Source organism: Lynx canadensis, chromosome B4, assembly GCF_007474595.2.
Source record: "Lynx canadensis isolate LIC74 chromosome B4, mLynCan4.pri.v2, whole genome shotgun sequence".
Lineage (NCBI taxonomy): Eukaryota > Metazoa > Chordata > Mammalia > Carnivora > Felidae > Lynx > Lynx canadensis.
In genome coordinates this window covers 73342569-73357129 of record NC_044309.1, presented here as the reverse complement: position 1 = coordinate 73357129, position 14561 = coordinate 73342569, and the positions used below count along the sequence as shown (strand labels likewise).

At 37.6% G+C, this 14561-nt stretch overlaps 1 protein-coding gene across 1 annotated transcript in view; it reads left to right on the top strand.

Annotated features, from left to right (window-relative positions):
• The window catches only part of SLC38A4 (solute carrier family 38 member 4), a 40378-nt gene extending 27044 nt beyond the window's left edge, over window positions 1-13334 (top strand). Inside the window, exons 13-16 of the mRNA XM_030322412.2 lie at window positions 1314-1438; window positions 7149-7293; window positions 8655-8752; window positions 10424-13334. Coding sequence (XP_030178272.1) covers window positions 1314-1438; window positions 7149-7293; window positions 8655-8752; window positions 10424-10525 — 470 coding nt within the window. The 3' untranslated portion in view covers window positions 10526-13334. The remainder of the gene's footprint in view (window positions 1-1313; window positions 1439-7148; window positions 7294-8654; window positions 8753-10423) is intronic.
• Window positions 13335-14561: the final 1227 nt, after the last annotated feature.

Sequence of the window (14561 nt, the reverse complement as noted above, 5' to 3'; positions counted from 1 at the left end):
CAGTTAAGTGGGATCTGGGGGCTTGGAGCATTAGGTAAATTTTCTGGCTTATCCCATTCTATTCTGTTATAGTGAACAGTTTCCTGAGAAAAGACGACATGACAGAGTTCCACTCAGTCTGGGAGTGCACTACCAAAAACAAAAAAAGTTACTATGGACACATTAGATTATGCCTCAAACAATTTCTCTATGGCATCTTAATGGACACAAAAGTAGGATTGTTATTGCACTCCACTGAAGCATAGCCTAATAGACAAATTTCAGGGACTTAAACATTGACCTGTTATCACTAATCAGTGTAATCAACATAAATAAACCTTTTGTTTAAACTTATCTTTTTAGTTGTTTTTTTCTTCTGATTCACTAAATTAAATTGATTACTAGACAAATTATGGAGGAAAAGACTGGGGAGGGAGCACCATTTACTTGGGTTTTTTTTCTATTTGACTAATAGTTGGCTATTAACCAAGCATTCACTTTAGATTGGGCATTAACTGCTTGTTGGTTGTGAATTAATAAAAGTTAGATCAATACCACTGAAGGTATTTTTACCCCGTTTTATCTGATTTGGAGGGGCGTAGGGAGAAAAATCCAACTACATCTGATTCTATAAGCATCTCCACGTCATTTGTGTCTGGAATTCTGAGTGAATAAGCTTTCCAGGAGCATGGCATCTTAATCTTAGATCAGTATTCATTGGGAGACCCTGTTAAGATCATGCTAATTCATCCTTGAATGTTACTTATACTGATTCTAATGAGTTTCATAAGATAAGCTTGAAAAATCCCCGGAAGTATCTGTATTGGTATCATGATAGAGTCATAATTATTGAACTTGAAAAAATATTAAAAATCATTTGTCATAAGGTTTCCATACTAGATTCAGAGAAGCTGCATCAAGGCTCACTTAGCAGGTGGGAATAGAGGCGGGAGTGGGCAGGATGTAAGGGACAGGCTGGTGGGGACTTGGACCTTTCATCCCCTTCAACCAGAGCACCTTAGCTTCCCGTCTCTTGTGAGGCTTCTGTACAAACTGAGATAGACTTATCACGAAGCAAATGAGCCAGAGAGGCATCTTCACAATTTTATTCTAGCTTCTTTAACTTCATAAGCTTCACTGGCCCCCTTGTCCATTTGAAGAAAGATCAACACAACTAATAAATAAGCTCAAAGATAGGATAAAAACAGGTGTCTAGATTCCCAGACCTGGGTGTTTTTTTCCGTTGTACTGTGTTCCCTTTGTAAAATGTTGATTTTGGTAATCAATACTGACTTGGAAACACCAAACTGGACCCATTCTCTTCTTCTTTGTAGGAGAAGTTGAAGATGAATTACTTCATGCTTATAGCAAAGTATATACATTTGACACCCCTCTCCTCATGGTACGCCTGGCAGTCCTTGTGGCAGTGACACTAACTGTGCCCATTGTCCTGTTCCCAGTAAGTACCTGAAGCTTTGATGGAAGAATCCTGCTTAATCTCCTAGCTTAGATATGTTCCAATTTGACATGGATTTAATTATGTGAGTTTGCATTTGCAATGCCTGAAGCCGTTATTTTCACACAACATTTTGGAGCCATTTAAGATGGACAATTTAATACGTAGATTCAACAAATATTTTTTGATGTTAAACACCTTTTAAAAAGTCTTTATTTTGGGAGAGAGAGAGAGAGAGAGAGAGAGAGAGAGAATCCCAAGCAGCTCCATGCTACCAGCACAGAGCCCAATGCGGGGCTCGATCTCATGAACCATGACATTGTGACCCGAGCCGATATCAAGGGTCGGATGCTTAACCGACTGAGGCACCCAGGCGCCTCAAATGTTAAACACTTTGCAAATATAGGAGGAAAAATATCATCACAAAATTTCTATTTATTTGACCTTTATTGAGGTCAAAGTTTTTTGTTAAACTTCAATTCAGAAAGAAGATCTTGGGTTTCTATCTTGTGGATTGGTAGAAATGAGTAGGAGTTCACAGAACTTCTGGAACTTAAAAGGCAAAAACTACATTACTTTTCAATTTGTTGCATTTTCACCAGTTCTGAAGGTATTTAAATTTCCCCTACAGTTTTGTTGCAGTCACATTCAAATGTTGCCTTATTTAATCTGATTCCTTGAAGACCAATGAGAAGGGGAATTTTATTAAGTAAATTACTTACTAGAACTAAATCTCTTGGAAAATAGCTATATTTTCCACCTTATATCTTTTCTACTATCCCTAACACTGATACATGCCCTCGACTAGACTCATACTGGGATCACCCCTTCTTGGCATTTGCCTTTGGCCTCACTTGTCCTGGGATCACAGAGCAGGGCTGGTTGAAGAGATTTGGGCTGTGTGAGTTAAAACCACCACCTATGGACAAACACAAGTCCACATTCTCCTGCCAACTCTTCTCCTTTCATAAATACTCAATTTACTCATTCATTAAGGGGAGAAAATAAGCGACCTAGTAACCAGCACCATCCTGTACAGAATGTTCCATACAGGGCCCAGCATATAAGGACTACTCATATAATGACACTGTGGTCACTTTAAATGCAGCTTGTGTGCTGAAATATTTTTTAACACATTCCTTTTTCATGAGTGCATGAAATCAGATCCTTATTACTAGGAGGGCTAATATTTTACTCCTAAATAATATCTTGCCTCACATATGTCTGAAAGTATTTCAAATGACATGCATACAGCTTTAGCCTAAAATCAGCTCCATCATGGGTACGAGGCAGAAGACAGCTATTGACAAAGTGTACCATAAGGTAAAATTTCTAAGCAAACAGTGTCTCTGAGGAACCAAAGTTGAAAGCCCTTTTTGTGTGTAAAGAGCTAATTTTTGGCACACAGTAGGTATTCACATCATTATCGAGTCAAAGCATTTTATAGAAGAAATTTGTTATGTGGCTCTGTATTGCTTTTTTCATAAGCCCTAAATATAGCACTTTGAGGTCATGGTCTCGGGAGATTAATGGACTTGCCTGTGGTCATGCAGTTAGTCACAGTTGATTAATGCACCGCTCACAGAAGGACACTGATGGCTGAGGTCAAGATAAAGGAAGTGGAAGTCACACTGATGGTCATTTTACTTCAACATTTAAAATCCAGATCTCCCCATAGAAGTTCTTTCTTTTGTGACAGGGCACGGATATAAATTTGACCATCAGGAACAGTAGTGGTTTGGAAATGTCTCCCATTAGATGCCCCTTAGAATCAAAATGGATCATGGGAACCAAAATTTCAAAACATAACTTATCCTTAAGTATTTGTACCCAACGTTAGCATTTACGAAACATGTTACACATAATTCTTTGACCCTACAACATTATTACATTGAGATAATCTGCGTAGGTGTCCACCTTCTCCCCTGGTTTAAAAGTCTTAAAGGTTAGGAATGGGCACAGTGACTGGTGCAGGAGAAGTTTGACAACAATCGCCCAGAAAAATGGTCTCCAAATGAATCTTGCCTTTTGAGATGTGTAAACTGCTTTTTCTAGCAATAGCATAAGCTGTTCGCCCTGCCAACATTTGCCACGAACTTTAGTTCGGGTCAGGAGCTGGGCTAAATGAATTAAGTGTCCATGGGTATGATGCAGAACATAAAAGTAAACATGGAGGACAAAAAAGTCTCCTCGTCCCAGTCAAACCCACAAGACTACCTTCAGACACTTTCTCCCTAAAGTGAGAGAAGTTATTAGTGATGTGTTTGTTTCTTATGATTTAGAGCCATGATTTCCAACACGTCAAATGCTGAGCCATGCACAGCAGGGTTCTCCCGGTAGTTTTTTTGAATTAAGAAACTCTTGACCAATAAGAAGTTTATTTACTTTGCTTTGATATCCCCATATACCAGTAATCAAAAACAAACAGAACCTAATCTGGATTAAAATCTCTCGATTTTAGGCATAATTGTATATTCTACTTCTTTCAACAGAGGATAATAGGCTCTTTTTCTTAGGAGCCCAAGAAGACACAATAAGGAAGGGCGTTGCTGTTTTTGGTTGACTAGATGGATTTTCCTTTGATTACTCTATTTATTATCTTATTTTCTGCAGTTAGGCTAGTTTTTTCCATAATAAAAGACATATTGAGTGCAGAAATGATTATTGAACAGATGAATAAATGAAGTGAATTACTTTTTTACTAGTAGCTCAACATTTGTTTCTATTGTTGGGGGTGGGGGTTTTATGGGAGGGTAGTCTATTATGGGACTACACCTCCTTCCCAAAGACTATTAATTCCATTTTCAGCTTGTACTCCCCTTTATGCAGTAAAGTTCACCCATTAACATGAAAAACAGAAAACCAGATCATCCTAAGGAGTTTATCAAGAACACACAGACTCACATTCCATTTGCCATACCTTAAAAAAAAAAAAAAAAAAAAAAAAAAATCACATCTCAGATTTTCTAGCTACTTCTCTTTTATTCTGTGATAGTGAAATCATTTTTCCCCACATATGTTGCCATCAGATCTGTTTTGAATCATATGCAGATATAGGCATAGAAATATGGCAAATGTTGCTGTGAACTGGAATAGAGTAGTGGTCCACAGATATTTCCAACACTCCTACCCTAAGCAGTCTTACAAAATGAAACCGATTCGCTTCTAAACAATAAGATTGATTTTTTTTAAGAGTTCAGACCTAAGGTTCCCACTTTTTACTCTGCCTCCCAATGGGTCCCCGGATTAGAACATAGCACCTCCTATTCTGAATACTCTCTCTGGAAATAACAGATGTTTTCTCTAGAGCTGCAAAGGACCTTTCTGGAATCCTCCTGGGTCAGAGGGCATGGCTGTTGCTAAGGACTTCCCCACCCACAGCATCTGACCCACATTTCCAGGTTCTTATCAGTTTGTGTCAGTGGAGAAAAGGCACTTAGATAAGTGGAACAGCAGGCAGTGCTTTGTGGGTAACACGCCAGAGTTGCCTCAGTCCTGACATAGGTAAATAGAACTGTTCAGGACCTATTGATCCAGGCTCACCTCTCAAGGCAGCATTTTAACATAGAATGACTGGCAAGTTTTCTTCTATTCTTTTCCACCACCACCAGCCCCCTACTATCTCCCTGCTTGCCCTATGATCCTTTCTAGGAATGCATTGGCAATTCTACATGCTTTCAGTTCTGTTTGAGATTTTGTTTTTCTTTATTTGCTGTGAGGAGCAAGCTTTCACCATTTATTCCAATGATGATTCCTGTAAACCTTCTGTACTCTTACATCACCAAGCCAAACCTTAGTCTTTCTGGGAGCCATGAGACCTTAGGAAACCACATTCACATTCAGGGGAACTGCACTTAGAGGTTTACCTCTAACTCAGCTTATGGAATAGAGTATTCCTTTAACAAAAGACCAAAAACAAAAACAAAAAAACCAAAAAACAAAAAACAAAAAAACTCACATATATAAGTCCTCTGCCTGAAAATAACCTGTATTCTACTTGTTTATTCTGTAAATTTCGCACTTTCAGACAAGTAAATCTTTAAGCCATAAGGATGTACCATGGAAAGCTTATGTTGAAGCCTAATAAGACTGGTTTGGACAATATCCAATAAGCATGGAGTGTGGATCATAATGTAGAATTAATGGACAGCTGGGGAAAATGTAATCAAGGCATTTGCTTTCTTCAGCCTACTTTTCAGAGCGAATTTCATAATTTTCACTAATCCAATTTTTAAAATCCTTTACAAAGTCACTCTTAAACCATTTCCAGAGACTATCCGGTTTGCCATTCTGGAAATGAAATTGCTTTTGAAACCTAAACAGATGGCTTTAATTTTGGTGGACCAGTATGAAAGGAATGTCACATTAGACACTACAAGCAATTCGGCTCAAAGTTTTCGCCGTTCATACATGTGTTTCAAAAATGTATTTTACATTTTTGCTTTTACATGAGTTCCCATCTCTCCACCAGTAAGAGACTTCAGAAGTAAAATTTTAAGTGGAAAATCAATGCCAGCATTTCTAAAAATGTGAAGTCCGAGCTTAACTGGAGTGTTCCCTTATTGAAAAGCCAATAGAATAATGCCACTGAGTCAAAAGTGTCCTCTAAAAGATTCTAAAGATGAGAGTATTTTCTACTTTGTTAAGCTGTTCAAACATGCAGGGCATTCCCTCCACCCACAAGGATCTTTTTATTATCCAGTTATAGCACAGTAACTTGAAAGACTGCTACAAATGGAACCTCTCTTGACCCTTCACCTACTTATTGTAGCTGCTGAAATAGGGCTGAAGTCTGTCAAGGCTCCCGAAGGGTGGGAAGGGATTCATTCTGTTCAACTTAATTCAACATGTATTGAGTGCCTGCTGTGTGCAAGACACCAAACGAGAAACTCTGAGGAATGCTAAAATTACCAGGTCCTATTCTTTGCGTTTTGTGTGCATTTATAATCTGTAATTGGGAACGGAGGGCAAAAGGGCAAAAAGAAATACAAAGAGTATCATTTTAAAAAACATTATGTGGCAAAATAAGCATTATATGCTAAATACGATGCCAAATTTTTAAAAAACCCAGATTTGGAAAAATCACAAGGAGTGCAAATCAATTCAGCGCTTGCCCTTAATACTTAATCCTGTTTGACAACACACGTTTAGAAATCAATAAGGGTTTTACTGTGTCCCTGAAGTCTTACCTGTTATTTTCTCTGAGATAACTTTTAAGAAAAAATTCTGAAAGCTGAGAAAGTGAGCACAAGGAAAATAACTATCTCAAAGAAATATCAGCATCAAGGCTGCACAACAATATCAACATACTTTTTTTCTTTAATGGTTAGTTTTGAGAGCATGCAAGCAGAGGAGGGGCAGAAAGAGAGGGAGACAGAGGATCCAAAATGGGCTCTGCACTGACAGCAGAGAGCCTGATGCAGAGCTCAAACCCACAAGCTATGAGATCATGACCTGAGCTGAAGTCGGGGCTCAGGTGCCCCAATATCAACATACTTAATAACTGAACTGTACACTTAAAAATAGTTAAGATAGTTAACATTATGAATATTTTACCACATTAATGAAAGTTTGAAAAACAAATCAGCATCAAGATCTTTTCTGGGAGAAAAAGGAAAAACACAAAGTGCTCTAGAGTGACAAGAATATTTGAAATAGTAGATGAAAATCAAAAACAAATTAGTAACCTTGCCTTTGAACTTTCTTGTTGCAGATTCGTACATCAGTGACCACACTCTTATTTCCCAAAAGACCCTTCAGTTGGATAAGACATTTCTTGATTGCAGCCATACTTCTTGCACTTAATAATGTTCTGGTCATCCTTGTACCCACTATAAAATATATCTTTGGATTCATAGGTAAGTTTGAGAAAGGCTTTTATTTAATCAGCTCAAGTGGATACCTCCTTAAGTGGCAGACGGGGAGCTGGTGGAGGGGAAGTCAAGGATCCCTGCTCCATCTTTGACTCATGGGATTCTTGTGAGCCCAGCCGGGCCACCTGGTCACCTCCCCTCCCTCCCAGGTGACTCTGGAAGTTAATCACAGGATCAGAAAATGTCAACAGTAAAAGCTACCTTATAGGTCATCTAGTCCAGCTGCCTTTTCTGACGGAAATGGAGCCCCACAGAAGTCAAGTCATATACAGTTCCCCACTTCCCCTCCATCCAAAAGTAGAACATTATATGAAATCTTTCGTAAGCCTTGATGGCATAAAGCTACGAAGAAACTACGATTCATTCATATGGAAGCATTTTTGAGCATCCCAGACACAAAAGATAACCGCTCTTGGACTCTTCTGATAACTTACGACACAATATTGCTAACAAATGCAGAAAATAAATCGACCTAAAACACACATATTCACAACGGTTCAAAAGCCATGGCAACTTAATGCCGAGATGGAGTGTGGTTCCCAGGGAAGAGACCTGGAGACACCTCTCTCGCTGCTCAGGGGGCGCTGCCTCCATAATGTTCACTGCAAAACAAATTCTGGGTGCAACTTTCACCTTTTAATTTTTTTCCCCATAAAGACAGAAATCTTCTTTGGATTTCTTTCAGTTAGGGAAGGTAGGTGCTAACATAGGTCCTTCCTAAAAGTGAAGTGGCATAACATGAACTTTTGCAAAGTGGGGAATACCTGTATCTTGGACTATTGCAGGATTTGAATTTAGGTCTTAACTCTGCATCAAAAAGTAAGGAAGACACAGTCTACCTATAGGATGCTTTCTCGAGTCTGTCAGTATCAGCTGAGCATTGATGGCCATCTTTGGAGGTGGAGAAGGCTGGTCTTGTAAAGCAGATTTCCTTAACTGTGTGGCCCGTTAATATAGTTTTCATCTGCTGATTTGAGGGATTACTCAAATTTTAAATACAATATAACATTTTTTGGATTAGGTGTCAGCAACTTGAAAAGTTGGAAGTGGATAAGAAGGATGCATGATGAGTTCAGCTTCCTTAGTATGTGTTTCTATTGTCAGTTTCCTATATAAATTTTTAAGTCAGCCTTTTTTTGCTTACTATATGTTATGTGTACTTAGGATACAACTATGATGTTAGGTATATTTTAATTTTCTTGATAAACATTTGAATAAGCAACCAAGACAAGTTTATAGTACTTTCAGTGCTAAGATTAGGGTAGCATTAGACTTTTAAAGTGCATGACCTTGAGTCTCTGCCTTGCTGAGTAAGACATTGACCTGTCCTGTGTTTATCCCCTCAGGGGCTTCTTCTGCCACTATGCTGATCTTCATACTTCCAGCAGTGTTTTACCTTAAACTTGTCAAGAAAGAACCTCTTAGGTCACCACAAAAGGTTGGGGTAAGTAAGGCTTGCAATCTCCCCCGTTATAAGTTGCTCTTTAACTGAGAGTAAACCGAAAATATACAATTCAAAAAGATTGACCAAGAACTGAAAATCAGAGATGGGCTGGAACTTTAGTGGAGAGAAAGGAGGGTAGATCTCTGGTACTGAGATGATTCCAGGATTTCTTCCCATCATAAATCAAGAATCTTGTGTTAAGTCCTTTCTACCCATCAAACACTAAGAGTTTTCCCACAGGCATATATGGATACCAGTTTCCACCACCAAGATTGTAGCACTATCCACAGGAAATTATGTGGGAAGGAATGAGGCTCCCTGACAGTGTTATGAAATAACTGAAACATTTTAGTCATATTTTTTAGGTTAGGAAGGCCAAAAGAAAAGATGCTGCCTGGTTTCCCCCTCCATAGTACCTTGGAGTGGACTGAGATCCAGAACAAAACCATCGTTTTCCAGTTAACCTCTTTAGATATAAAATTTAATTGTATTAAGCGAGAGCATATTTCTTTTCCAAAATGATGTTATAGAAACACATGCCAGAATGAATTGTTTTTCTAATTATTTCATTAATGTTTATTTTTGAGAGAGAGAGAGAGACAGAGACAGAGACAGAGTGTCAGCAGGGGAGGGGCAGAGAGAGAGGGAGACACACAATCTGAAGCAGGCTCCAGGCTCTGAGCTGTCAGCACAGAGCCCGACACAGGGGTCAAACCCACAAACTGCAAGATCATGACCTGAGCCAAAGTCAGATGCTCAACCCACTGAGCCACCCAGGCTCCCCTTGTTTTTCTAATTATCAAATAGTCATTGATAATATTTAAGTATATCTTCCATTTAAGGCTTAAAAACAGTGCCTCTTACTAAGTTATGCTGAATGTTGCCTGAGAGTCATTCACTCCTCAGGACTGTTCAGGGACTTCAGGACAGTTTGGTATCCAAAGCTCCTCCCAACATCTCCTCCCCACCCCTGCCCCCGAATTCCTAGCCTCTCCAGTCTATTTTGCTTGGACTTTTACAGAAGGGTGACCATGGCAAATTATTTATCCTGTTTGTGACCCATTCTGAGTTTGATGTAAAAATGAGTAGAATTGTCCCCTGATCCTTTCTAGTGAAAAACTTCACCTGTTGCTTCCTCATAGATTGAATGAGGTGGTTGATCCCAGTGATGATAATATATAAGGCCCCTTCTAGTGTTTTACACACACACACACACACACACACACACACACACACACACACACGTTTTTAAAGGAATATGTAACATAGATTAGGCTTTTGTTTTTATCTGTTTACTTTGTAAATTTAATCCTGTCCTATAGACTATAATATGCCCTTCACCTAAAAGATTGTGAGCACACTCAATGTCATTGTATCTTTTTCTGTCACTTGTTTTTTTTTTTTAATGATTACAGAGTATTCCATCATTTTGATGTAACAAATCAACCATTTATCTATTTTTAAGACTTAGATTAAATCTCTCCACTGTATTCACCCTCTTTCCTCAACTTGGCTTCTAAATTCACTGAACTGCTAGGCATAGACATCTGAGCCATAAGAATAATACAATTCAATATGCCAATCAGATTGCTGTCTTGGGTAAACAATTTCTAAGAGCAAACTGTGCTAAATATGGTTTCTGTGTTCCCTAACAAGCTCTCTGATTTACAGGCTTTAATTTTCCTTGTGGTTGGAATCATCTTCATGATTGGAAGCATGGCACTCATTATAATTGACTGGATTTACAACCCTCCAAATTCCAAGCATCACTAACCCAAAGAAAAATACCTTTTCTATTAGAAATGGTTGCAAATTATGCTGCAAAAGACATTTGAGTTCTATTGATTGGAATGTTATTCATAGGAAATAACGGGAAGATTCCAAAGATGTTTATAGTAACATCACCAGGCACCTGTGGAAGAAAAAAAAGCATCATTTTTATCAAGAATGGCTGTTTATAGGTTTAAAACCTGCGGTGCACATTTCTACCCAGGTTTTCCTAAAACAGTGTGAGAGGATGCATTTTTGCTGTTGCACAAGCAGAATAAGGGTAGCTGCATGGAATGGTCATCAGATAATACCTTTTCCCCTCCCCCTCAAATTACCAAATACTTGTATTCTCAGAACATCCAACAAAAATGCCCTGGTGGCAAAGCTATCACCGCTTAATGCCTTCCCCCAATCCAGCACCAAATACTCTAGGTCTATTTAATAACAGAGGCAAAAGCCATGTCTTAGGAACTGTCCCTGTAAGGTACATGAATGATCAGACAGCCGGCTAGAACATCTTATTGTCAACAGTGAAGGAATATTTGCCCATTTTGTTTGTGACACTGAATTAATGAATTCTTCATTCAATAGATTTTTGGTAAATGTTAAAGACATCTTATTAAACACAGGCATATCTCGTTTCTTGTGCTTTGTTGTGCTTAGCACTGAGGTTTTTTGCGGGTTTTTTTCCCTGTTGGTTTTTTGTTTGTTTGTTTGTTTGTTTTTTTACAAATTGGTTCGTGACAACCTTGCATGGAGCATCATTTTTCCAACAGCATTTGCTCAGTTTGTGCCTCTGTCACATTTTGGTAATTCTCATAGTATTTCAAACTTTTTCATTATTATATTTGTTATGGTGATCTATGATCAGTGATTAAGACTTGCTGAAAGCTCAGATATGGTTAGCACTTTTTTAGCAATTTTTTAATTAAGGTATGTACATTTTTTTTACACAATACTGTTGCACACTTAGTACACTATAGCATAAGCATAACTTTTATATACACTGGGAAGCCAAAAAATCTATCTGACTTGCTTTATGTAATACTCGCTTTACTGTGATTCTCCGGAACCAAACCCGCAATATCTCTGAGGTATGCCTACATGTCTTATCAACTGTCCCTGAAAGGTACATACATGAAAGATCAGACACCAGTACACCTTACTGTCAACAGTAAAGGAACGTTTCGCCTCTTCTGTTTGGGACACTGGAGTGCCTTCTTCGTTCAATTTTTTTTTATGTATAAATGTTAAAACATCTTGTAAACAGAGAGAGGGGCTTTAAATTATAGAGCAACAACAAAAATAATGCTTATTGCTCAACTGCCTGTTCTGGAAGCATTTGTTCTTCAATATTATTCCTAGTCCTCTTGTCACGCTTTTTTGTCACTGAACAATGCTCTCCCTCTCGTCTTCCATTGTCATTCACAATTTTTAGATAGACCACGATTCATGTGGAGCTACATTACCCAGTATTGTTTGATACATTTTTATTTGATAAACATTCAGTGCAGGAAACTGTGATTGCTATATGTGTATGTATATAATCTTATTCTGTAGTCATCAGAATTTTGATGTATGGTACATTTGATTTTTATTTTTTACATGTGTAGTTTTCTCTCTTCACAGTCAAAACGTTTATGTTATTGAGGGTGGGGGCAGGGAATTATGTTGATAAACTCAAAAATCCATTTGTATGTATCTGCCTATTGGGGATATTTTAAATTTGAAACCTAAGTTATATATAGTTCAGTAATGCTCTTCAATGTTTACAAAAACAACAATCATCTACAAGAAAATAAGTTCCTTGTTTGCAAATAATTGTCAGTACCAAAGTTGTTCTTCTAACTAAGCATGTCTAAAATAGGATTTAGTTCATTTTAGCTTGCACAGGAGTCTGACATTCATTTGCCATTTAATGCAATGTTGAATGGTTCTCCATAAAAGTGCTAACACTACAGAGATGCAAACGGGTATTCTTGCTCCCTTCAACAACATGCTCACATAAAATGGATTTGAAAACTAGCACTTGCTGCCCAGAATTTCTAGACTTTGCCACTTCCTCCCCCCCTAAATCGGTAGGAAGAACATTTATTGTAGATTTTTATATTTTAGTCAAGCCAAGTATGAAATACAAGTATCGGCTAAGTATAATATTAAATCATATTTCAATAGGGTTTTTTGTATTGTGCCTTAAGAAAATGTACATTTGTTTTATATATTATTTTCTAGAGGCATAATATTGTCAAATGGTGCACTTTGTTATGGAAACTGAGCATTACTAGACACTATCATAACTTTGGAGTCACTATTATCGGAAAATACTTGCCAAATAGCATCTTCAAGATAGGTTTCTATTAACGGTCACCTAGAGAGTGTGTCAAAATAAGAAAATGGAAAAAGGTACCTTCTGAGTGTTAAAGGTTTAATCTGAATGTATTTAAATATAAAGATGAAGACTGATTCAAAAATTGGGGAAGTATCCAATCTGTATTAGTCTGAATACTTTACCTTTGAAATTACGAACTTGAAAATATCAATGTCTGTAATTATACAGATATTCAAGAGCAATACTACAGTGCCAAATAATAAAGCACCATTTTTTTCTCATGGCAATTTTCAGGATTAGAGCTCACATAGACTGCAGGGCAGGCTTACATATGGTATCTTGTACTGGTTAATTTAACCCCATTTATAAACAGATGAAAGTTTTATTTTCTTATTTCATTTATAAGATGGTTCAATGTACTGGGAGGCTTTTTTATTACAGAAAGTGTATATTGGTATATAATAAATGAACTTTTCAAATGACTGATTTGATTTTCTTTCTACTGTTGAAGGCTATAAATTATTTGTACATGAGAAAAAAATTTTAAGTCTAAATATTGTCTTCTACTGGTATATGTTCCATTTCCATTGTTAGTCTTGACATAACTAAAATTTGTAGCTGTCAAAACATAGTTGCCATCTTATTTTGGTAAAATACACAGCTAATCCTGAAGTTTGTTTTAAGTTTTTATTTAAGTAATCTCTACACTCCTCACAAGGCTTGAACTCACAATCCTGAGATCAAGAGTCACACGCTCTTCCCACTGGAGAGGCCAGGCACCCCCTAAATCATTTTTATTTATGTCATCACATACATATCTCCTAGAATGAGTCTCTATATAGTTAATCAGGAGGAATTCATTTGTGATGGAAGAAGAATAAAAGAAATATGAAGATTAGTAAAATAGAGACATGGAAGGTGTGGAGAAGGGAAAGCAACACGGGAGTGCAGCAGATTGGGTAGAAATGGACAATTGCTGGGATATCAGGTCAAACGCTAAGTTGAGTGCTGGACTTTCTAAGAAACTTCCAAATAGTTCTCCAAGGTGTTTCCACCATTTTCATTTTCATCAAGAATATATACAAGCCCCAGTTGCTCTACAGCCTTGCCCACATTTGGCATTGTATTTTGTAGCCTTTCAAGTGGGTGTGGAATTGTATTTTTTTTAAGTTTATTTTTGAGAGAGAGGATCCCAAGCAGTTCCATGCTGGTAGCACGGAGCCTGACACAGGACTCGAACTCACAAACCATGAGATCAGGACCTGAGCTGAAATCAAGAGTCATACCCTTAACTGACTGAGCCACCCAGGTGCCCCATGAAATGGTATCTCATTTCCATTTCCTTGCTGACTAGTGTTGGAAATTTTTCATGTGTTCACTGGCCACTCATGTTTCTTTTTGTGAAGTGCCTGCTCAAATCTTTTGTCCATTTTAAGAGTTAAGTTGTTTGTCTTTTTATTGTGGATTTGTCAGTTCTTTATATATTCTGGACACATGTCCTTTGTCAGATGGCAATGTATTTTCTCAGTCTAGGACAAGCCTACTCATTTACCTAAAGGTATCTTAATTATATCTTTCTGGGGCCATGTCTGTATAGCTTACTAGAATAATTCCTGTCTTACTAGAATAAAGTTAGTTAGGATGGTATTGTTATAATTAACATTTAGATTTTCAAATTTGGAGAGGAAGTCTTCTTCTCTTTTTCAGGCA